This window comes from Colias eurytheme, chromosome 19 (assembly GCF_061535395.1).
Source record: "Colias eurytheme isolate Ceu_HAF_F1 chromosome 19, ilColEury1 Martin Lab GWU primary, whole genome shotgun sequence".
NCBI classification, from domain to species: Eukaryota; Metazoa; Arthropoda; class Insecta; order Lepidoptera; family Pieridae; genus Colias; species Colias eurytheme.
The window spans coordinates 7,968,930-7,992,627 of NC_142998.1; the positions used below are offsets into that span (position 1 = coordinate 7,968,930).

Consider the following 23,698-nt stretch of genomic DNA (forward strand, 5'->3'; position numbering starts at 1 on the left):
GTAAACGCCTCCATGGTGGAATCTGGTATTTTTATCAATGATAGACCTAATTATGAGCAATCTATCTGTACCGGTCACAAGTTGCACTTTTGAGCTTTTTGGAAGAAAAAAAAAAAAAAAGTTCATGTATCGTAACTACCCTGATAAAATTCAATTCCCCGTAAACGCCTCCGTGGTGGAATCTGGTATTTTTAGCAATGATAGACCTAATTATGAGCAATCTATCTGTACCGGTCACAAGTTGCACTTTTGAGTTTTTTGGAAGAAAAAAATAAAAAGATCAAGTTCAGTAACTCAAACTGCCCTAATATAATATTTTGACAATCGATTCCTCCTAAAGGCTTCCATGGAGGAATGTGTTTATTTTACCAATTATAGAACTAATTAAGAGCAATCTATCAGTACTGGTCACAAGTTGCACATTTGAGTTTTTTGGAAGAAAGAAATATTTTTTGATCGATTGATGTTGAAATTGTTTGAGCCAAAATCATGTTTTACTGCGTATAACTCAGAAACGGTAGGATATAGGAAAAAATGATTCAGGTACAACTTGTAGATAATTTTGTGGCCTTTCAATTTTTCCTTGAAAGTTTTTCTCTAACATGTACCGTTTTTGAGATTTAAGCGAAAAATGAAAAAATGGACCCATTTCCCCCCTCCCCCCACTCCGGGGCTCCTCCTAGTGGCCCGGGGTTTTAGTATGTTTATTACCTAGGGACTCTTGACATGTTTCCGAAGAAACATCTTACGTTACTAACTCACGCACTCTAGACCCCCCTTGGAGGGACTCATTCAATGGACTATAACCAAATTAATCAAAATAAAGTTCTGGAGGAATGTGTGTCGTCGACTGCGTATGTTTATTTAAAAATAGTATCTATACTCGCTATTTCGACAGACTTTTTTTACGGATTCGTGCTCTATACTGTTTCCCTAATATTGTTTTTTTTTATATATTACATACAGACAGTTTTTTTACTGTTTTATAATATGTATAGATTATCATTAATAATTATAAACAAATAATAACAAAAAGACATATTACATAATTTGTGATGATTTCAACTTCACTGTTTTATACAATTATTTTAGACAACATACCTACTAACTACCGAAAATACGCGTTGAACGAGCGAAGAATATTGTGTATAATTTAGCGTGCGATGAACTTTACGTACGTTGGATGAGCCGGGTGTATGAGGGTATTGTGAGGGCGCGCGGCATGGCGCGTAATGGGCGAGGCTTAATCGTAGAATTATCTGGCTTTATACGCGCTCTTAATTCGTATTATCTTAGACCGAGAGATAGATATTTAAAACGTCGATATTAATTATAAATGCAAGTTTATTTTACAGTTTCGTTTAATCTTATCTATAAAAATATCTTGCGACTGAAAACCTAATACAAAAATTATACTCAAACATAGGAATAGTTTAGCACAGATTAAATAATAAAATTTACCTATTTATTATTGTAATAGATTTAGGTATGATCGAGTACACAACATATATAATAACCTACGAAGGAAGAGTGCAGTAGATAACACAGAAAAATAAAACACCAAATGAGAATTTTAAATTTGTTTAATTGTAGGTATGTATTTAAATATTTAGATACGCCTACGCTAAACATTACTAAAGTTAATTTACCTAAAAATATAAATAGAATACATAATACTAAACTGACTAACACACAAATAAAAAATAAACAAATAAAAATGACAAAGAACAATTTTTTTATTTTATACTTACAAAGTACAATACAATTTACTGACTCTTATACTAAAAGACAAGAAGTTATAATTACTCTTATGGTTACTGATCTTGTTTCGATATTTCTAAAGATATTTGTGGTGTAATTTATTAAGTACAGCCATAATATGAATAAGTGTTAATTTGGCTATTGCATTTTTAAATCTAAATTTGTTTAAGAATTATGTATCTATTTTTATATCTATTTATCACACTTTACTTTAATTCGAACATATTTTTACCAATCATGTGTTAATTTAAAAATATTTATTATTTAAAAAAGAAATACATTGTAGTTAACATTCATTAAAAACAATTTTATTGATATAGGTAGTTCATACAGACACTATTACACCATCACTTCATTTTGTGTGAAATTCTTGTTCGTATGTACCAACAGTACTAAATAACTCTTTATATTTAAAAAAAAGCAGTTTTGAAATTGTTTATCGGTGCGTCTCTGTAAAAATATAATACATTGTACCTAAGTAAAATTAAAATAATTTAATTAACACAAAATGACCTAAAATGATCATGTCAATCGATTACAGAAAGCATAGTAGGTATTATGTTATATTGTGTAAAAAGTAAATCAATTTTGTAGGTAACTGTACACCATCGACTTCACAATTCTTACGGGTATAATGAGCCATGTAAGTACCTACATTTTATTGTGATAATATCGAAGTAAGTATAGGTACAAACAATGATTCCAATTCATATTTAGATACTAGCAATATTTATACTGTATATACTCTAACGCGACGTACTCGTGGATCCATAAATTCTATAATTCTCTACGCATTGTTTTTGCGTCACAGTCTAGAAAATATCTAATAATGATATAATGATGATAATGTCAAATGATCTTTCCTTTACTATCTTACATGACTAGTTTAATTACAACAGAAAAAAGCTTAGCTTGGAAACTTTAATTCTGAAGACTTCGCTCTACCGCGCTCCACTTAGGAAAGTGACCACAGATAATATAAATATAATAGGTAGGTAGTCACTTAACTAGCAGTATAACTAATGGCTGGTTCACACTTTGATTAGTGTGAGTGCAGGTGATTAGTGCGAGTGCAGGTGTGTAGTGCGAGTAGTGTCCAATTGACTGCGAGTGCAGGTGATTAGTGCGAGTGCAGGTGTGTAGTGCGAGTAGTGTCCAATTGACTGCGAGTGCAGGTGATTAGTGCGAGTGCAGGCACGCTGCGAGTGAGGGGGAAGGGAGGGCGCGCGGGACGTGGCTACTCGCAGTCCACTCGCAAAAAAATAGAACACGCTTCTATTCACTTTACTACACAGCCTACTAAACACTCGCACTAAACAGTCGCTGTCCACACGTAGTACTACTCATCACCTGCACTCGCACTAATCAAAGTGTGAACCAGCCATTACGCTAGTTACTAGTAAATAGTTATTATACTGTGGTATAACTTAGAATAGGTAGGTACATAAACAAAAAATGTAGAGTTTAAACAATAACAAAAGCTACGTAAAAACCTTCCAGTGACGTAGCTTTTCTTATTTACTCATAAAAATAACATATTGTTATGGGCTCCGATAAAAAATCATAAGAGCTTTAATAAACATAGCAGAAATATAAGTCGATAACTATATAAGAATTCCACGCATTCCGCACAATAAAACAAGCGCGTTAATTAAAATTTACTCATTTCCAATAAGCCAAAAGGTTTCGAATCAACCTCGAACTCCCAAAATAAGTAGGTTACGCAAGGCTGCTGAATTATGAGCTTTTATCGATTTATCCAACGATGTTACACTTGCATTTAAAGTAAATGTCAACTGGATAGATGAATTTAACGTATGCTGGTGTATTTGCCAATTTTTCAATTGCCTTAACATTTTAAGCTCGGCATAAAATGGTATTATTACATATCGTTACAATACGTAAATTCGAACTGTAAAATATTTGGCTTATGTACTTAGTAAAGATTGGCATTTCATCGATGTCATAATTTTTGCAAGAACTTGACCACAAACTTGACCTTTGTATCAGATATAATATATTGGTACCTTATTAATTATTATCAATTCATTTTATTCACTAACGAATAACGATGAAATTTATGACTATGTTTTAAGTAACTATCTAACTATGTTCATTTTATATTTTTAGTTCCGTAGAGTGATCCGATCAAATTCAATCGTGTATGCGACACGGATAGTAGTATTTCTTAGTTTGTCTAAACTTCTCGTATCTATACTCTAATATTATAAAGCTGAAGAGTTTGTTTGTTTGAACGCGCTAATCTCGGGAACTACTGGTCCGATTTGAAAAATTCTTTCGGTGTTAGATAGCTCATTTATCGAGGATGGCCATTTTACTCATTAGGTTAAGTACTTTCGATATCAGTTTAAAGTTTTTTGATATCTGTAATAGTTACGGAATACCGAATAATCGCCTGTGCACACTTAACGATTACCTACACCCTGTATAACATGTTCTCGTTTTATTTAAAATTGAACTGCAGTAGTTTCTTTTCTTACATTCGTCATTGACAGGACTAGATTTGTAAGAAATAAAATTATCAAGTAAATTATATCAGCAGGGTCACAGTATTTTATTTTTTCATACAAACCTTCGGATGTGGTTTGCATACTTTTTAAATGGCCAATTTTATATAAGTAATTGCACTTGTCGCAAGGTCCGAGCAATCAGCTTTCTTTTTGACATTCTTAACGATAATTACACGATAATGTATAATGTTCATTGAGTTGATACAATTTATTACCAATCATTCATTCATATTTTCGATATTCCAGGAATAAAATCTGACAACTTTATATTTAAATAAACCTTTAGATAGCTAAGTAACTAGGTAAGCTACAGAAAACTTTTATTTAACGTTTGTTTAATAATTACGTAGTTAGGTCGTAAAATTTAAATTAAAATTTAATATGCTGATTATTAGATGTACCCTTATAAAGTTTTACACAATTGGATTAATTTCAATAACATATAATAGGTACCTTACGATGGTAATAGTAAAGATAGAGCTTATTTTAAAATTTTACTTTATTGGTGAATAAAGTTAAATTTTAAAATAAGCTCTATCTTTACTATCAACTACTTAATAGGTATGTCATTACCTACATTCCTAGAAGCCCTACAATATCAAACAAAATTTTCCTGCATTCTCGCCTCTGATACAGCTAAGCAAAAGCTTTCGAAAGTTCAACCTTGCCTGTCTGCGCCTATCAAATTCGTCTTATGTCACACATGTGCGGGTCGTGCAAGGTGTTCTCGTATCATTCCGATCTACTTACGTATGACTCCGAGTGACCTTCACCCGCAAACTGGTTAATTAGTGCACGCCCTACAGCCTCCGGCGAAAATTGTCACCATGCTTGCCGATTGTGCCAAGTATAAAAACTGGTGCAGTGCGAACACAATCATAGTCAAACTTCGACAATCACATCAATAACAATGGCAGCTAAGGTAAAAATATATTTAAAATTTAAATATTTGTTTTACTTTTCGAGTAAAGCGAAATTTAAGGAATTAATTTATGAGATCAATGAATTTATCCAAACAAAAGAATGTTCATATCTACCTAAGTATAGTTATTTAATTTACAAAAGATAACAACTTACAAAAAAAATACAATAATTATAGTTAATACATAAAAATAAATCAATAATAAACAAATAGGTACAATTCTATATGAATGAAATTTAAAATGGTTTGTAACGCAATAAGTTAACAATAGGTACATATTCTTTGATTTCATTGTTACCAAAATAGCACTATACTAAAATATATTTTTATTACAGTTCTTCGCCGTCCTCGCCCTGGCCGCGGTCGCCTCCGCAGTCCCCGTGGTGCCTGTCGCCAAGCTGGCTTACGCTGAGGCTGAAGCCCCCGCCCACTACGACTTCCAATACTCCGTCCACGACGAGCACACCGGTGACATCAAGCAACAACAAGAGTCCCGCGCTGGAGACGCTGTCCACGGCTCTTACTCCCTTGTCCAACCCGACGGTGTCCACCGCATCGTAGAGTACACCTCCGACCACGCTTCCGGCTTCAACGCCGTCGTCCGTTACGAGGGTACTCCCATTCCCGCGCCAGCCCCCGCCAAGATCGCGTACGCCGCTCCCGTCGCTAAGCTCGCATACGCCGCGCCCGTCGCCAAGGTAGCATACGCTTCCCCTGTGTCCTACAGTTCCCCTGTGTCCTACAGCTCCCCCGTGTCCTACGCTGCTCCAGTCGCCAAGGTCGCCTACTCTTCCCCCATCTCCCACGTGTCCTACGCCCCCGTCGCCAAGGTCGCTTACTCCGCACCTTCCTATAGCGCCGCTCCCCTTACTCAAGTCTCATTCTCGTCCCCAGCTGTCTCCTACCACCACTAGACGCTTTTTAATTTATTTATAAAGTTGTTCTATTTATTAATATGACTAGTTGTAAATAAATTATTTGTTGAATTTATATTATTTTTGTCTTTTACTGTCAAACATTCCTATGTTGTACGAGCTTTTGGTTTCATCTACCAGCGTAAACCGCACTTAACATACGATATCAGTACTCATCTACAGTCTACCTATCAATAATATAGCAAAATTTATTTCAAAACAGCGATAGACAAAGGTAAAAATATGATTGTCGATGCATTCAATATACAAAATACACCAACAAAGCGAAAGCCAATATATGAACCTACTGAATAGCTGCAATAATATTATTTCTGCAATGCTACAATATGTAAATATAATTTCATATGAACGTATATGTTGTTAACTTTATCAATGTCCAATGGATAGCTGGAAGGCATATAGAGGAGGGGTGGGGGGTCAGGTGGACCGCACCTGAATTATTCATAAAGCCGCATAGTGATTTCATCTCATTGAATCGAGCTGCCGGCACGCGGCCGTGATTACGACAACGATACCTCCGCCCGGCCAGCACTTGCGGACACAATACAGCTTGTCAACTAAGTGCCTGCACCAGATTGCTGTCGTCACAGCTTTTTCACCGTGAAATCGATATAACGACCCCCTATTGAGGTGACACTTACGCGACTGCATAGCTTTGCAAATGGCACCTTTTTTGGTGCTCATAAATGAAAAACGTTTTTTTAAACTGTCTAATACTTATAACAAAATACAAAATCTACCAGATTTACACAGAAAACAGTTTTATACGTAATTAGGACTTTGCTAACCAGAATTAAGTAGGTTTGTACATATTATAGCAAGTAGGAAAAAATAATGAAAAAAGATATCTGAATCGAAAGTTTTAGCAAAGCTCAATACTCAATACAATTTATTTTTAAATGAAATCAGCAACACTTCAACATTTACTCTCGCTACGCAGGTAAAAATGAAGAGATTGGTTTTTATCTGTGCCGCGCGGCAAATTGAATGTAAAGTTGATTTCCCGACGGGCCCCGCCGCATAATTCCCCGCAAATTAAGCCGATACCGATTGACTTGCTACCAATGTAAATATTTTCGATAAATGCCTTTCCATTATAAGTATATATCGGGAATCGGTATGTTTTGTACGTGTTTTTGTAACTACAATTAGTTACCGATCGATATTGGGTTGTTTCTGTTGATCATTGATATGAAGTTATGATGATGGTTTTTCGTAGTTGAAGCTCTGGAACTGCTGCTACAGAAATAGCATCAATGATTATTCATATTGTGTTGCATACCAATAAACCAAATTGAAAAGACAAATTAACTGGATGTGTAAAAGTAGGTACTTACATTTGTGGATTATGAATTATTATGGAGGACACACTTAGATTTTGAAGTGAAAACTTCTTTAGCGGCGTTGGGTATAAAATCTTAAACTCGCGTCAGGACACGTGACCCTGATCGAAAAAGCGTAGACGGATGGATATCAAACATGCTCAACGTTAATAATCAAGTTTTCACTTCTGCCGGCACTCCCGGAGTGCAACATGTCTTTTTTTACCATATAGCTAACTATCTATAGCTATACTATAACTGTAGCTTTTTAGTGTACGTACCTAATTACTCTTTACAAAAACTAGCTAACTAGTTGACCCATTCATTTAAGTAGATCTATTACTAAATCGGAAATAATTAACTAGGTATTATGAATATTTCCTTAGGCATTTTCCAAATAATCAAACATCAAAATATGTAACTATTCATCTATCCATCCACAGACGTTCACGTATATCAATACTAAATCCACACTATCACAAGATTACGTTAGGTACGTGCGAGGTATTAAATCCGTTATAGATGGTGAGGCAATCCTCTTACAGCCAAAAATTAATCAGGACCTCGGCTTAGAGGGAGCTTTGTACACAGAGTCGGCAAACGAAATCGATACTGTTGGATAAATCTGCGACTTTGTTGTACCTGTAGGTGTGTGTTTTAGAACATTGAGCGCACCGTTCTTAGGGTACCTACCTACGATTTGTAGAGTATTATTGGTAGGTACTTAATAAAATGTTTGTGTTTGTGTGACGAAAATGAATTGAGTTTCTCTATGATAATGTATTATGTAGTTAATATTAATAATTGAGGCCCCGGAATCACAGACACAATAGAAAATCTATTGTGTCGTGGACCGATCGGGCCGTTCGGGGCTCAATGGGTTAATAATATTCATTTGGTATGGTCTTTCGGCATCAAAAGCTTATTAGAAATTGCAAAAAAATAGGTTTTTATTAGTTATTACGTTTTTATTTGCCCATTGATATCACTTAATAAATAATAATAGGTTTCCTTCCTTGTTTAGAACCGATAGACATGTGCCGTCTCAAAAAATCTTCAACTTTGTTTTTAAAATACGTCATGTTTTTAAAATACGTAACTAAAAACCACACAAATGATTGTATACCTTAAAATTTCACGTAGAGCGTAACTGTAACCCACGTCCTGTGTAAAAATAATTTTGTTTGTTTGCTGATAACATTAGATCCACCAAGAAAATACTAAAAAATCTATGAAGGATTGCTCTATATCGATCACAAGTTAATTCATAACTCGAGTTGAATTTTGCCAATTTTTGGCAAAATTTTGGCAAAAAAAAGAAACAAAGTACTCAACATTTAAATATACTTTATTGACACTTAATCATAAATACACATACACATTAATTTAATTTATCTTCAGACTTTGGTACAGGGCATTCATACAAACATATAGATCGATCTTTAGATATAGAAGCAACTTTGTTTCCTTTGCGGTTGAATTGAGCTCCAAAAACCTGGAATGACAAACATTTCTTATTTATTTATTTTTTTGTTCATGGTTGTCCTAAGCTTTTACAGTTTATTTCGAACTAGCTTACCGCCCGCGGCTTCGCCCGCTTTGTCTAAAACCTAATAAATTATATACTAAAACCTTCCTCTAGAATCACTCTATCTATTAAAAAAAACCGCATCAAAATCCGTTGCGTAGTTTTAAAGATTTAAGCATACAAAGGGACATAGGGAAATAGGGACAGAGAAAGCGACTTTGTTTTATACTATGTAGTGATAGTGATTACACCCATATAGGGCTAAGTAAGCACAACAAAAAATGTAGAATTTAAAGATTGATACATAAAGACAAATATAGATAATAACTTGCTTAAGAATCCAAAGGAAGGTTACCGTGACGTCTTAAAGCAGTACTAATTCCAGTGTGGAAAAGAGATGGCGCTCGATGCTATAGCTGTCTTATTCTCACACTGGAAGTTCTCATGCTTTAAGACGTCACGGGAACCTTCGCGACATGATTATAACAGGGCTCTACATCAACATAAGGGGCCATCCATAAATTACGTCACACGTTAATAGGGGGGGAGGGTATCATGTGACAAGGGGCAGGGGGTGACTATAACGAAACGAAATTTGTACATGAGCAAAAAACTTTGAACAGAAAATAAATATAAAGTACAGCTCACAAAATCATCGAAAAATACCAGTATTTCAATAAACAATGGTCAAAATAGCTTACCATTTTCGAATGCTCATTGAAACTGTATATGACCTTCAATCCATCAACCGTTGTGATAACGACCTGACCACCAGAGTTCCCGAAGACTATTCGTTTTCCATCCGGCGAAAAGTTCACAATAAGCACCCAATGCTTTATGTGATGACTGTATAGATTATTGCCGCTGGCTCTGTAAATTACGAAAACATTAATATTATAAATCAATGTTCTCCCCCGCGTCTGTTTGTTTGTTCGTGATAAACTCAAAATTTGTTGTACCGATTTTCATTATGTTTTCATCATTTTCTGGCGTGCGCGTGGTTGTAAGGAAATAATTTGTCAAGATAAAACAACACGGGCGATGCCGCTGCCGAAGAGTATTGAAATGTATTGAAAATTCCAAAAATGAAAATTACAGGAACAAAAGGATGTTATAAATCTTAGACGTAAATTATATAAAAAGGTTTTGCGACCTCCAACAAAATTGTATAGCTGAAATTAAAACAAATGCTAACAACTTGGCGAGTTTCTATATTTCAGGATACCAAGGATAACGATAAATTGATATTTTTTTGTATTTACCAAGCATACTTACACATCAAACAGCTTCAAATATCCATCTTTAGAGCCAGTGGCAAGTAATTTGGAGTTAGGTGAGAAATCAATGCTTGTGATTGTGTGTGTGTGTGAATCCAAGCAATGTACCAACTTGCTCTGGGCGACGTTGAAGATGCAAGTTTTCCCATTTATTGAACCGCTGGCAATGTGCTTACCATTTCCGCTCTGAAAATTAAAGAATATGAGAGAGGACATAGGCTACTTTTTACCCCGGGAAATAAGATTTTATCCCGGAAATCCCACGGGAACGGGAACTATGCGGGGTTTTCTTTGACTGCGCGGGCGAAGCTTTTTTTTAATAGGGAAGCGCTTGACCACAATCTCGCCTGATGTTAAGCTGAGATGTGGTCTAAGATGGAACGTGCTTCCCTAGAAGGTACCTGTTCACTGTACGCTTGAAGCTGCGGGTGGAAAGCTAGTATGAAACATAAAAGTTAAAACTTACCCAAGCGACGCACACAGCAAACATTTCCCTTGTATCAAGGTACTGCGTAATGCTGTCTTGCTCAATACTGTACACAGCCAGCTTGCCGCAATGTCCACTGGCCACGATGAAATTACCATCAGGCGAGAATTTCACTTTCCATATGTCTGGTCCTGTATTCATTACATGGCGTATCTTGTTGCCAGACAGTGTATCCCATAGCATCAAGTGGAAGTCCATTGAGGTTGTCGCGATTGCTGTAAGGGATGATTTTTTTTTAAAGAAGTCAAATTGAGAGCATTTTAGAAGAATAATATAAGCCATTAATTATTATGCTTTCTTCTCCTAAGGTAGAAAACCAAAATATTTTTCTTTTGTTGAGCTGATGAAACCAATTTACATATTAAGTATATTTAAAGTTAAACAAAAAGTGTATGTGCCGAGTATACATGTCAGAAGTGAAACTTCTTTGGCAAGATTCAAGATACCAAAATCATTGCCTTGTTCCATGACTTGAAATTAAACCCTAAAGAAGCTTCACTTCAAAAAAAAAAGACGTGTTGCACTCTGGGAGTGCCGGCAGAAGTGAAAACTTGATTATTAACGTTGAGCATGTTTGATATTTTGGAATGGTATCCGTCTTACGCTTTTTCGATCAGGTCACGTGTCCTGACGCGAGTTTAAGATTTTATACCCATTATAGAAAAAGTGCTCAATGCCGCTAAAGAAGTTTTCACTTCAAAAATTTCATTTAAATTAATAAAATGCTTACTACGTCCATCTGGGCTAGTTGCTATGGATATGATAGCCAGCTCATGGTCGTCCAGGAGGTGAAATAGTTCAAACTCCTTATCAACAATTTTCCATATCTTTACATATCCATCAAGTCCTCCAGATATTACATATTCTTGGGGTGTTGCACTAAACAAAATATTTTTCATACATATTAATTTATTACATAAATAAATTTTCACAATTCTGAATTCCTGGTACTTATTTGGACCTCACCCTAATAGAAATCTAGATCTATGAATACTTTATTCTATACTAATAAATTATAATGCGCTAAAGTCTAAAGAATAAGTTTGAATTGGGCACCAATATGGACAATGATATGATTCAGATTTTTCATGCTTATTCAAAAATTATCATGTAAATCTCTAAACAGACTAGTACTCTTTGATTTTATGTTACAAAGTTAAAACTCAGTTGTAGAAAAGCGTTTAGAATACGAGATTTAATCGATAAAAACGTGGCGTCGCTTACTTTGAATCAACAGTTGGTTTTATTGTTGTCCAAACAATGCAGTAAATAGGATCTTCGTGTGCGTTCTCTTTTTTACAATATAGGGAATACTAAAAAAGAAAATATTTATAAAAAATAAGTTTTTGTTGCTCATTATTCTTGTCAACAAATAATATTTAGAATCCTAAAATACTCACCAATGATTCCGCCGGCATATTTGCTATATTTAGATTCCTGTGTCCAATTTCCCAATAATACTATTTAAATGTGATTCTTTACTTGGGTCGGGTACATCTACAATAAAAATCCCAATTAAGGAATATTATTTTTAATATAGTTAACGAATATACGACTAGAACTTCAAAAAATCAATAAACACCACTTGTGACATTTAAAAATCTCTTGTCAATAAATTTGAACGTCACTGTCAGATTCGCTATCATCTAAATTGCCATACTGCATAAAACGATTGTTCATTGGTGGTTCATTGTAATCAGATTGTAACACAGGATTGTAATAGAATTGAATAGAATGTAGTAAATTGTGTAGTAAATTCACTATTACTACCATTACTCAAATATTTATTAAAATGTACAAAACGTAATAAGGTACCCATCTCTACCCATAAACATTTACCCTTCCATACAATTATTTATTATATCCAAAGGTGATGTTGAAAGTGTGTTGAAATTATAATAATAATTTTATATTTAGTTTTATAGCATTCAAAATGCTTTATAAATAAGAAGCTCAGAGGCTTGGCCTCGGCATGGCAAAAGGCGTGGCTAGTCCCTCCTCGTAATCAAATTTTAACTTAATTTTGAATGTGTAATGAATAAATCAATATGTAGGTAATCAATACTCAAAATTAATTCATGTATACAGTGTGTATACATTTATTATAAAAATAGTACCAATAACTTGTTAATACATATGAATAATAAATATCAGACTGATAATGTGGACCGAATATCAAATTACTACCGAATATTAAAATACTTTTATTTAGTACTAAACATGTACTAAACAATGGAAAAGCGGGTATAAATAAAAAAATACAATAGCATACATTATAAAATATATTCATAACAAACATTGTGTTTCAGCCTATAATGGACAATCATAAATGTTTACTGTCTTATCTTCAGATACAGATACAATTTTATTACTTTCAGCATTGAACTTCACACCCCATACCTGAAAAAAGAAATAGTGTGCATAGTTAATACATTTTATTCAATATTTGACACATTTTGATAGCCAAGTTACAAATACAATAATTTTTAAGATTTATATGAAATAAAAAAAAATTGACTGAGTAGTAAAATAAAACAGAAACAACCTAACGGTGCATTAACATCAAACAAGCGAATGCTCATTCTAACCCCACTATGTCAAATTCTTAGTGGAAACAGGCAAAGAGCATTCTTTCGTTGTTCTTAGTGCGTTCGAAAAGATTCTATGCAAGGTTCTAATACTGAACAACTCTGAATACAATTACACTAAAAGATCACGAAAGAACGCTTTTGTTCTATATTTAGCCCTTTATTCATTCATAAATGCCCCATAAAAATATCTTTTATCAAATGAATCTCTTCTTCTTCATCTTGTGTTTATATTAGTCTTACAATTATTTATTTAGCACAACATTTACCTGATCATTATGCTCTTTGAACACATGTTGGCACTGCATAGTATCAAGGTCCCACACTCTTACAGTTCTATCTGAACTGCCCGACACAAATCTTTTGCCATCTGGTGAAAATGCTACTGAGAGAACCCAAGAGGCATGCCCAGATAATGTGCCTGCTAAGTTTGCATGTACCCTGAAAAAATGTACATATACTAATGTAATGTAATCATTATAAGGAATTTCTTAAAACTGTATTTATAAGATAATAATGAATGAGTAAACATGATGATTAACTAAATTTTAATATTCATTAAAGTTGTTGATTCAACATATTTAAATACAATTATTTATAAATCCATAAAATGAAAAACATGTAACATAGCTGATTGTATTTTTTTTAATTTTATTTATTCTCAAGTACGGGACACAATTTTTCTAGCATTTTACAATTCATATTTGATATTCTATTGAATAAAATTTCAAATCTTCAATATACATTACAAACAATTAAATATATTAAAACTTACACATCATAAAGTTTCATATGACCATCATCGGAAGCAGTCAGCAGCAGTTGTGAATCAGGTGAGAAACACAGGCTTCTGATGGGCTTAGCGTGCCCTTCTAATGTATGAACTAGCTTGCCTTGCGCTACATCAAATATTTTTACAATACCATCTAAGGCACCACTCGCTATGTATTTGCCATCAGGACTCTAAAATAGAAAAAAAAATTTGGAATTATTTTATTCTAGGTTATGTATTTATTGAATTTAATCTTCAACTAGCTGCGCTTCACGGTTTCACCCGCGTGGCTCCGCTCATGTTGGTCTTAGCATGATGATATATTGCCTATAGCCTTCCTCAATGACATTCATCAGCTATCTAACACCGAAATAATTTTTCAAATCGGACCAGTCGTTCCTGAGATTAGTGTGTTCAAACAAACAAACAAACTCTTTAGCGTATATTAGTATAGATATACCTAATATAGATGAAACTGTGGGGCACAGCAAAAACAAGATATTATACATAATATACATAATTATTTAAAATTTATTACTTCAAAATAAAATATATTCAAACTCACATAAGCTACGCTCAATGTAAATTTGCCTCTAGTGTCTAAAGTTTGTTCTTGTTTTCCGCTCTCAACAGAGAAAATTAATATTTTTCCTGCATTACTGCCAGATACAACATTCTTGCCATCGGGACTAAAGTCTAACGTCCACACATCTGTTGTTCCTGTTTCCATTGTCTTTAGCTTCTCACCTGATGCTATATCCCACAAAATGAGGGACGAATCTTGAGAACTACTAGCTAACGCTGTAAAGTATAACAAATAGTTAATTTAACACTAGTTTAGAAAAACTCATTGAAAATATAAATACATGTCTTTTTTTTTAATTACATTATAATCAAAATCAGAAGACTCATTAGTAGACATCGGATTATATGCACTAACAAAATGCCAAAATATGCATGCAAATATGCACTAAAAAAGGCCGAAATATGCACTAAAAACGACTGATATGCCTAAAATATGCACAATACAAAATCAAAAAACCTTTATTATTTTTATATATTTAAATCAAAGATTGTACAAAAACATTGAAATTTTTCTTGAAATTAAGTATAGTTTTTGTGCCAATATACAATTAAGCATTTTTAACAAATTTTCGAGCGCAAATTTGTGACGTTTGTCACCCGCGAGCCCAGTGTTGCCACCTTAGACCTTGCCGGGCTAAATCTAGCCCTTTTTTGGAATTCAACCCGTGTTTTAAGTTTTTAGCCCCAAAAGGGGCTATCTAGCCCTATTTTGAATGGCTCAAAATTTACTTAAAATGGAGCCCATTTTGTAATTTTTTGCCATTTTACCATGCCAAAATAGGGTTTGTTTACTTGCTGAGCGTTCTGATTGGCTAATAAATGTTAGTCGACCAATCAAAACTCCCGCTACTTAACGAAATATGCACGATTGGGGAAAAAGGCTAAAATATGCACTAACGCCGTAATTAGATAGTTTTATGCATTTGCATATGCAAATATGCAAATGCATATAATCCGATGTCTACTCATTAGTACTTACTTTTTCCATCAGGGCTAACTGCAACAGATATAACTCCAAGTGAATGCCCCTCAAGCTGATGTTTGACTTCAAGCTTGCCATCTTGTAACTGCCAGATCTTCACTATATCATCTAGCCCTCCAGTTATAATATAACTTTCGGGAGCCTCAGGTTCGGGGTTTGAATCTCTAAAAAGAAATCAGCGTGAAAATTTTGTATATAAATTATTTTATGAAATAAATAGGTTATAATTGCTTACTGTGAGTGTTCGTTATTTTCGGCATTTTGCTCTTCTGGTTTTTTCTCAGGTTTTATTTGACTCCATCCACAACACCATATGGAATCTTCGTGTGCATTTTCTTTTTTTAATTGAAGATAATACTAAAAATAAAAAAGAAGTTTAACTATTTGTTTTCACCGGTTGAAACACACTATAGAAAGCGTACGTACTAAAGTAGTTATAGACATATTCACTAATTAACTTCTTTGTAAATTGAGTATGAAATGTTTGTGTTCAATTATAATTTCAGATTCATTTTATTTACGCAGAAATTCACTTGAAAAAGAGATTTCAAATCCCAATTCCTAACATCACAAGAACAAGATGTTATGAATTGTCTATTTGACATTGACAAATGACAATGGACAAGTGGACAAGAGACAATAATTTTTTTCTTCTAAATTTTTTTGGTAAAAGATTGAACTATTTGCCATCTGCACGGTTGGAATACCTATTGCCATGTGTATTGCCACCTATTGCCACGTAATTGTAAGGGCGTATTCAGAAAGAAAGCTTGAAACTTATAAGCGCTTATCGGCGCTTGTAAGCGCTGGTAACCCACGCAGAAAAATATATGAACACGCACCGATAAGCGCTGATCGGCGCCGACAAGTTCCGACAAGCTTCAACAAGCGCTGGTCAGCGCTGGGGGCTGCCACATAAAATTTGTTTTGGTCTGCTTCAACTTGCTTCCTTTGTGTAGAACGAACCAGCGTTGACAAGCGCCGATATATTTGAAATTTTTTTCCCGCTAACGGACGAAAAGAAAATTTATCCAGGTTATTGTTTCAACCAGTTCATCGGAATCAGTGATCGGAATACTTTTCCAATTATTCTGAAATTTAGAAATTACGGCATACGTAAACTTACATTTTTATTGTGCTTCAAGTGTCTTAGAATGTTTTCAGTATAATTTAAAAACAACTTGAGGAAAATATTATACATTATATTATGTATATTATACTTGATTGAAGCCTTTGATAAAATCACAAATTAAAAGTAGGTATATTCTTGTATATTTTGTAGTGTGATGAATTACTAAATAGGTATCTATTTAGGATGTTTTATGTACGTTAAGAAGTAAATCTAGATGGCATCACAAAATTAATCAATAATAAATAACTTTATTTTGTAAAAAAACACGTGTACATGAAATTTTCACTTAACTTGCATAATACAATAAACTATAATGCATAATAAATAAACTTTAAAAAAAAAAAAAATTAAAATTAAAATAAGGCAGATATAATTTATTACCTTCTGTATTTTTATTTTTAATGAGATAATAACTTAGATCATTAAGTAATGATCTAAGGATAATAATGAACAACGTGTGAACAACGAAACGTAAATTTAAGAATATATAAAATACTAGCTTTCCGCCCGCGGCTTCGCCCGCGTTTTCAAAGAAAAACCCGTTCCCGTAGGATTTCCGGGATAAAACCTATCCTATGTCCTTTCTCGGGTATCAAAATATCTCTATGCAAATTGGTTCAGTAGTTAAGGCGTGATTAAGTAACAGACAGACAGACAGAGTTACTTTCGCATTTATAATATTGGTATGGAGTGCATTCGTACATAAGGCTTATGGTAAGGAACACGTAAGGAATAGCACTGTTTACATGATACGCGTGTTCGTTATTCGCCTCTCTATTCACACGAAATTGAGTACAGTACGATTGTGTAAAAGGTGTAAATACACCATACAAATAAGGTCAAAAATACTAGACGTCAAAGCTTCAATGGCAAATTGTCAAGTATGTCAATCGGTTTATAATTTTTAATAAATTGACAGTTCACACTTCACAGTGTAGAAAAAATAAAAATGGCGCTTGCGTACATACAACATAATGCATCATTCGTGTAAACGTTGTTAAAATTCATTATAAACAATACTTGGTGGTAATTTCAACGTATCGTCTGTTTGATAATAACATTTTCTTGCTATATTGTATTTGTTTTTATTATTAGAGGATCTTGAAAATATAACCTATCGCAATGGCTATGTCAAAATCTACCAACACTTACAATCGTCAGAATTGGGAAGATTCGGTAAGTTATAATTAATTGATGAATGATATTCGTTCAGTTCTTATGGTCTATATGTTATATAAATATAATGTATATAAATTTATATTGAACCATTTTTTTTCAGGAGTTTCCAATTTTGTGCCAAACATGTCTTGGAGACAATCCTTACATTCGTATGGTAAGTGTAATTAATACTTCTGTTGTGAAAAATTAATAAAATACTGGAATAGTACATTATTAGAATATTTATTTATTGTTGCAGACTAAGGAAAAATATGGCAAAGAATGTAAAATATGTGCGCGCCCGTTCACTGTGTTTCGTTGGTGTCCTGGTGCTCGGATGCGTTTCAAGAAAACAGAGATTTGTCAAACGTGTTCCAAACTGAAAAATGTTTGCCAAACGTGCCTTTTGGACTTAGAATATGGTTTGCCAATTCAAGTACGCGATGCTGCTTTGAAAATTCAAGATGACCTGCCTCGAAATGAAGTGAACAAAGAATATTATATTCAGAACTTAGATAGTCAAATGGCGAAGGTGGATCCAACTCAGCCGAGTAACTCAGCTCTTAAATCAAAAGGTGCATCTGACTTATTGCTTCGTTTGGCAAGGACAGCACCGTATTATAAGAGAAATAGGCCACATGTCTGTTCCTTCTGGGTTAAAGGAGAATGTAGACGAGGTGAAGAATGTCCTTACAGACATGAGAAACCCACGGACCCTGATGATCCATTGGCTGATCAAAACATCAAAGACAGGTTAATTTTTAATTTCAATTATCTATTTTCACTTGTATGATATAAAATAGATATTATAATATGTAAATATATTACATTACATATCATATATAATATGTAATGCTAAAGTATTCGCAGTAGTTCAATAACGAAAGGCCATATTTGCATGTGTGCATTGGTTAATATGTTGTAACTGACTCCTGAGTTGACCAGAGATAAAAATATGATTATTATCAAACATAGCATATGTTCACAGACACAATTAATATCTTAACTAAATAATTTCATAGTTAATATAAGATTAAGATGTTCCTATGGGGATGACATGTTCAGATTATGAACAAATCCTCTTTATTAGAAATAAAGATTTAATTTAAGTTATACAACCATAAACACATTCTTCTCATACTCTTCTACCTATACATGAACCCACACTCCTCCAATCATGCACACACATAAAGACATGACACACACACACACTCATACACTCACAAACTCACCCACAGACACAACTTTTACATTATATATTATATTTTTTTTTTGTATGGGACCATCATTTTTGTATATTTTGTAATTGTGGTTGTGAAATAAAGATATTTTTATTTTTATTATTTAATTAAATAATAAATAATTGCCACAGATATTATGGTGTTAACGATCCCGTCGCCGAAAAGCTGATGCGTCGCGCCGCAGCCATGCCAGCTTTACCTCCACCTGAGGATCGAACTGTCACCACTCTATACATCGGCAACCTGCCGGAAAACATGAGCGAGGAAGAGTTGAGAGGACATTTCTATCAGTATGGTGAAATTAGGTATTTATATTGTATACTGTTTCATAGTAGGGTTATGATTTATGAGATTAAGTGTACTTTTTAGTGAAAGTGCCATTATATACAGATATTTTTATAAAATAATGATAACAATTTTTTGTGATTCATTAAATCTACTGAGTTTTTATATGAAATTAGTAATTGTATACAATGCCAATTAAATGTTTCTTTCTTCTTAATAGGAATGTGGTACAAAAAAAAATCATTGTTACTAAAATTATGAATTAATGATATGTAACCGTGAAATTTTTATTTATTTAATACTAGCGGTCCGCCCCGGCTTCGCCCGTGGTACATATTTCGCAATAAAAGGTAGCCTATGTTCTTTCTCAGGGTCTAAAGATTGTCTGTGCCAAATTTCATCAAAATCGCTCCAGTAGTTTATGAGCCTATTCATTACAATCAAACAAACAAATAAAGTTTTCCTCTTTATAATATATGTATGGATAATATGATTATTTCTTACAGGCAATTAACTCTAGTACCAAGGGCACAATGTGCATTTGTACAGTACACAACAAGGAGTGCTGCGGAACATGCAGCTGAGAAAACTTTCAATAGATTAGTTATTGGAGGTAAACGGCTGACCATCAAGTGGGGCAAATCTCAAGGTAAACCTTATCAAATAAACATAAAACATCTGTATTGTTCCAAAATATAACGCATTCAGAATTTTAGTTCTAAATTAATGTTAGAAGCAGTGGTATGAAAATAACATATTGCACATTGACTGCCGCAGTTTATTTCAAACACTAAATTAATTAATTTATTTGCTAAAATTGTGATTAGATAGATTAACCAATTATGTAATTAATAATAAACTAAGGAAATGTAATTAAGATTTAGGTTATAAATTTTATAAATATTGAATGTGTTCATTGTAACGAATTGTAGGTCGGCAAGGACTCAACGAGAAGAATGAAACGGCGCCAGCGTTGGAGCCAGTACCTGGATTGCCGGGCACGCTGCCGCCACCCCCAGCATACTTGCATCCGTTCCCACCTCAGGTATGTTGATCTTAATACTATTATAAAGGCGAAAGTTTGTAAGTATGGATGAATGAATGAATGAATGAATTTAGCACACATATAGAGGGTAACTTGGATTAACACATAGGATAGGTTTTATCCCGGAAATCCCACGGGAACGGGAACTATGCGGGTTTTCCTTTGAAAACGCGGGCGAAGCCGCGGGCGGAAATCTAGTTTCTAATAACGTGAAATAACTTGCGTATTTAATTCTGTGATTCAGTCTATAGTGTATGGTGTTCGTACATTGCATCGCGTTGCGCGCTGTCAGCATTTGTCGGACACGCGACATTTAAGTACATATATTACGTTAGTTAACATTCAATCACAATAGAAATCGCGCGTACTCATGACCATAAACTAAACCATATAGAATTAAGGCAATAAAGGCATTGTAATTAATTCTTTTATGTACTCTGTACGGGCCCCACATCCCCATACATGTAGTTTGTGACATTGCTATTGCTGATTTGTTTCATAGCTCAACAATTAAATTTTTATTTATATGAACATACATATTATTATGTAATAGTATGTTATTAGTAAATTAATTGAAAAAAAAAATAACTGTTTGAGCTGCATCCTGTTTTGAAGAGATAATAGATTTTTCTTGTTAAATAACAATTCCATTCACGGTATTCCGCAACACAGTTATTTTAATATCTATATATTCTACTTTTGTGTGCATATTATTATGTGTGATTACCTTTTTTCTGTGTTGAAGTTGAAATTTATCAGTTATTTCATATTTTTACAGAATTTATAATTGTAAATCTCTTCCAGATGCCGCCACCAAATCGTCCGAACGACTTCTTCAATCTCCACCACTACGGTGGGCCATGGGGCGGGTGGGGGGCTCCGCCCCTGCCCCCCGGGCCAGCGCCCCCGCCCCCCGCGCCCCTACCGCTGCATTACCCGAGCCAAGACCCTGCTCGGTTGGGACATGCCCATGCTAACACACCGCAGACGTAGTGAAGTGAAAGTGTAGTGTTAAGTGATGGTGTAATAGTGTACAGTTCTGATGATCAGGCTAAATATAATGTTAATTTTCAAAATCCGTACAACTTCAACGTCTACCATTTAGTTCTAAATCAATGTTAGAAGCAGTGGTCTGAAAATAACATATTGCACATTGATGCTGCAGTTAATTTCAAGTATATCAATACATATGTATATCAAACACTAAATTAATTTATTTATTTGCTAAAATTGTGGTTAGATTAACCAATGTAAGGGTTGGAGGGGGGCGCCGACCCTGCCATCCGGGCCTCCAATGATCGTAGGGCCTCCGCCCCCCGTTTCTCTACCGCTGCATTACCCGAGACAAGTTCCCCCTCGGCTTGGTCTTGCCCATACTAATACACTGCAGACATAGTAAGTGTTGGTGAAGTGTAGTGTTAAGTGATGGTGTATTAGTGTTTATATCATCATCCTGAAGTTAATGTTAATTTAGAAAATTATGGGTTTCATTACACTTTGACACTAAATACAGGTACAAGGTGTCAATGTTTAGTGTGGTTCAGTAATAAATGGTGGTTTGACGTTTGATTAAAATCTAAATCTAATCGAATAAAATTATACTTTTAGTTTACTGCCCAGCAACTTGTATGAAATTGAGAGCCGTCATGTTAATGTAAATTTACAAAACACTAATGTTAAAAATAACTATGTTTTGAGGCAATACATGTATGTTTTTATGATACAGTGACTATTCAATGCAATTATATTTTTGAATTACAATAATATGTAGTTAATTAAGGACGGATGAAATTGATATTTAAAAAAATTACACTCCTTACTTCCAATCTTTGTCTTTCCTATATGTAACTCCATTCAAGTATTCATGAGTGTCAGTAAAAATGTGACAAAAAATATTTCAGTTTAATTAGCTTAATAAAATGTATGATTTGTTCATTCTAAATTGTGTGTCTTTTCATTGTAAAAAATGTAATAACGAACATTACAATAATTAGCCCTAATTTTTACCATTCTTAAATCCCCTTGTATTTATCATTGTACCTATGCTGTACAAATGGTTTTAATATTTTGTATTGCATTAGTCTATACTGTACAGTGTTTAAAGTGTTCAAATGAATGTTATAAATGTATGGTAGCAAGGATTTATTTTTAAGCCTATTGTAAATTGAAATAAATGCGTAATTTTACACATTTGTTTGGTTTTATTTTATTTTTATTCATAATCCTCCAAATACAAAAAAACTTATACGTCATATAAAACCGAAAGAATAGAATAAATTTCATTCATTTTCCAGGCGAAAGACTTGTCTCTCTCTTTGTTATAATCGATATAAAAATATTCCAAGAATTCCCAAATTTGTTATAACATAGTATTTGATATTGAGATGCGATGGATGCGATTCGAAACCGAGCTTCCTTTTAACGGGAAATACATCTTTTTCTCTTATAAAAATTCTCCATAGTGTCTCTATTTTCTTATAACATTATATGGCAAAATAGCTGGGCAACTACAAATTATAAAATGAATTCTTACGTCGTGTCTAAACTACTGCACTAATATTTAATTTGCTACCCGGATTACCGGATAGAAGATTACATACCTGCTACAAAAAGTTCTAAGGCGCGTTAATGAAATTAAAATACCTTTATACTAATAGGTAGGTAACTAGGTAGTTGTATAATTTATAAGTAAACATTGTATTAATATTTTTTTGTAGGTAGCAAAGTACATTAAAATTGGTTTAGTATTTATAACGGCTTAAGTTACGTGCAACAATTATGCCATTACGTTTTTTTAATAACTCAGGCCCCGGAACCACAGACACAATAGAAAATCCTATTGTGTCTGGGACCGATCGGGCAGCTTGGGGCTCAATGGGTTAAAATCGACAAGGAATCAATAATGAAATAAAACACAATATTCAGAAATTATATTTATTATTAATCATAAGTTTATAACATGACTTAATCGTTACAAAACAGTTAAACAAGATAAATCTACGCCTTCGCTTACCATTATCTGGGTAAGGACGGTCTGACAATAATTTACAATAAACTAGGCCCAGATACATAGAGATACCGTCTTGAGAATGAAGACGTGGTAGAAGTACGTAATGCATACATCATTGTTATTATGCTTTTGATGAT

At 33.9% G+C, this 23,698-nt stretch overlaps 4 protein-coding genes across 4 annotated transcripts; 2 read left to right on the forward strand and 2 right to left on the reverse strand.

Annotated features, from left to right (window-relative positions):
• The first annotated feature begins 5,119 nt into the window (after positions 1 to 5,119).
• Positions 5,120 to 6,209, forward strand: LOC149900269 (cuticle protein-like). The gene is made up of 2 exons (XM_090113027.1): positions 5,120 to 5,214; positions 5,550 to 6,209. Exons 1-2 carry the CDS (start codon positions 5,203 to 5,205, stop codon positions 6,126 to 6,128), a joined length of 591 nt encoding a protein of 196 aa, XP_089969153.1. The 5' UTR covers positions 5,120 to 5,202; the 3' UTR covers positions 6,129 to 6,209.
• Positions 6,210 to 8,829: 2,620 nt separating this feature from the next.
• Positions 8,830 to 12,361, reverse strand: LOC149900270 (uncharacterized). Its single transcript, XM_090113214.1, has 7 exons — positions 12,164 to 12,361; positions 11,988 to 12,076; positions 11,494 to 11,642; positions 10,743 to 10,978; positions 10,275 to 10,462; positions 9,701 to 9,869; positions 8,830 to 8,966 (listed from the first exon to the last, which is right to left on the reverse strand). Exons 1-7 carry the CDS (start codon positions 12,179 to 12,181, stop codon positions 8,853 to 8,855), a joined length of 963 nt encoding a protein of 320 aa, XP_089969340.1. The 5' UTR covers positions 12,182 to 12,361; the 3' UTR covers positions 8,830 to 8,852.
• Positions 12,362 to 13,027: 666 nt separating this feature from the next.
• LOC149900271 (uncharacterized) lies at positions 13,028 to 16,330 on the reverse strand. The gene is made up of 7 exons (XM_090113030.1): positions 16,117 to 16,330; positions 15,926 to 16,047; positions 15,688 to 15,854; positions 14,689 to 14,924; positions 14,127 to 14,314; positions 13,621 to 13,792; positions 13,028 to 13,163 (listed from the first exon to the last, which is right to left on the reverse strand). Exons 1-7 carry the CDS (start codon positions 16,132 to 16,134, stop codon positions 13,074 to 13,076), a joined length of 993 nt encoding a protein of 330 aa, XP_089969156.1. The 5' UTR covers positions 16,135 to 16,330; the 3' UTR covers positions 13,028 to 13,073.
• Positions 16,331 to 17,738: 1,408 nt separating this feature from the next.
• LOC149900272 (pre-mRNA-splicing factor RBM22) lies at positions 17,739 to 21,645 on the forward strand. Its single transcript, XM_090113181.1, has 7 exons — positions 17,739 to 17,998; positions 18,102 to 18,155; positions 18,240 to 18,733; positions 19,353 to 19,526; positions 20,013 to 20,155; positions 20,439 to 20,551; positions 21,356 to 21,645. The coding sequence occupies exons 1-7, from the start codon at positions 17,945 to 17,947 to the stop codon at positions 21,542 to 21,544; spliced, it is 1,221 nt and encodes a 406-aa protein (XP_089969307.1). The 5' UTR covers positions 17,739 to 17,944; the 3' UTR covers positions 21,545 to 21,645.
• Positions 21,646 to 23,698: the final 2,053 nt, after the last annotated feature.

Bases quoted from the DNA above. Each gene is read 5' to 3' on its own strand.
- LOC149900270 (XM_090113214.1), bottom strand. The intron at 9,870-10,274 runs GTAAGTATGCTT...CGTAATTTACAG, and splicing joins TATTTGAAGCTGTTTGATGT to AGCCAGCGGCAATAATCTAT. The intron at 8,967-9,700 runs GTAAGCTATTTT...TTGTCATTCCAG, and splicing joins TCAATGAGCATTCGAAAATG to GTTTTTGGAGCTCAATTCAA.
- LOC149900272 (XM_090113181.1), top strand. From the start codon at position 17,945: ATGGCTATGTCAAAATCTACCAACACTTACAATCGTCAGAATTGGGAA. The intron at 19,527-20,012 runs GTATTTATATTG...TATTTCTTACAG, and splicing joins TATCAGTATGGTGAAATTAG to GCAATTAACTCTAGTACCAA. The intron at 20,156-20,438 runs GTAAACCTTATC...AACGAATTGTAG, and splicing joins CAAGTGGGGCAAATCTCAAG to GTCGGCAAGGACTCAACGAG.
- LOC149900271 (XM_090113030.1), bottom strand. The intron at 13,793-14,126 runs GTAAGTTTTAAT...ACATTTTTTCAG, and splicing joins CATATGAAACTTTATGATGT to GGTACATGCAAACTTAGCAG. The intron at 13,164-13,620 runs GTAAATGTTGTG...TTCTTTTTTCAG, and splicing joins TCAAAGAGCATAATGATCAG to GTATGGGGTGTGAAGTTCAA.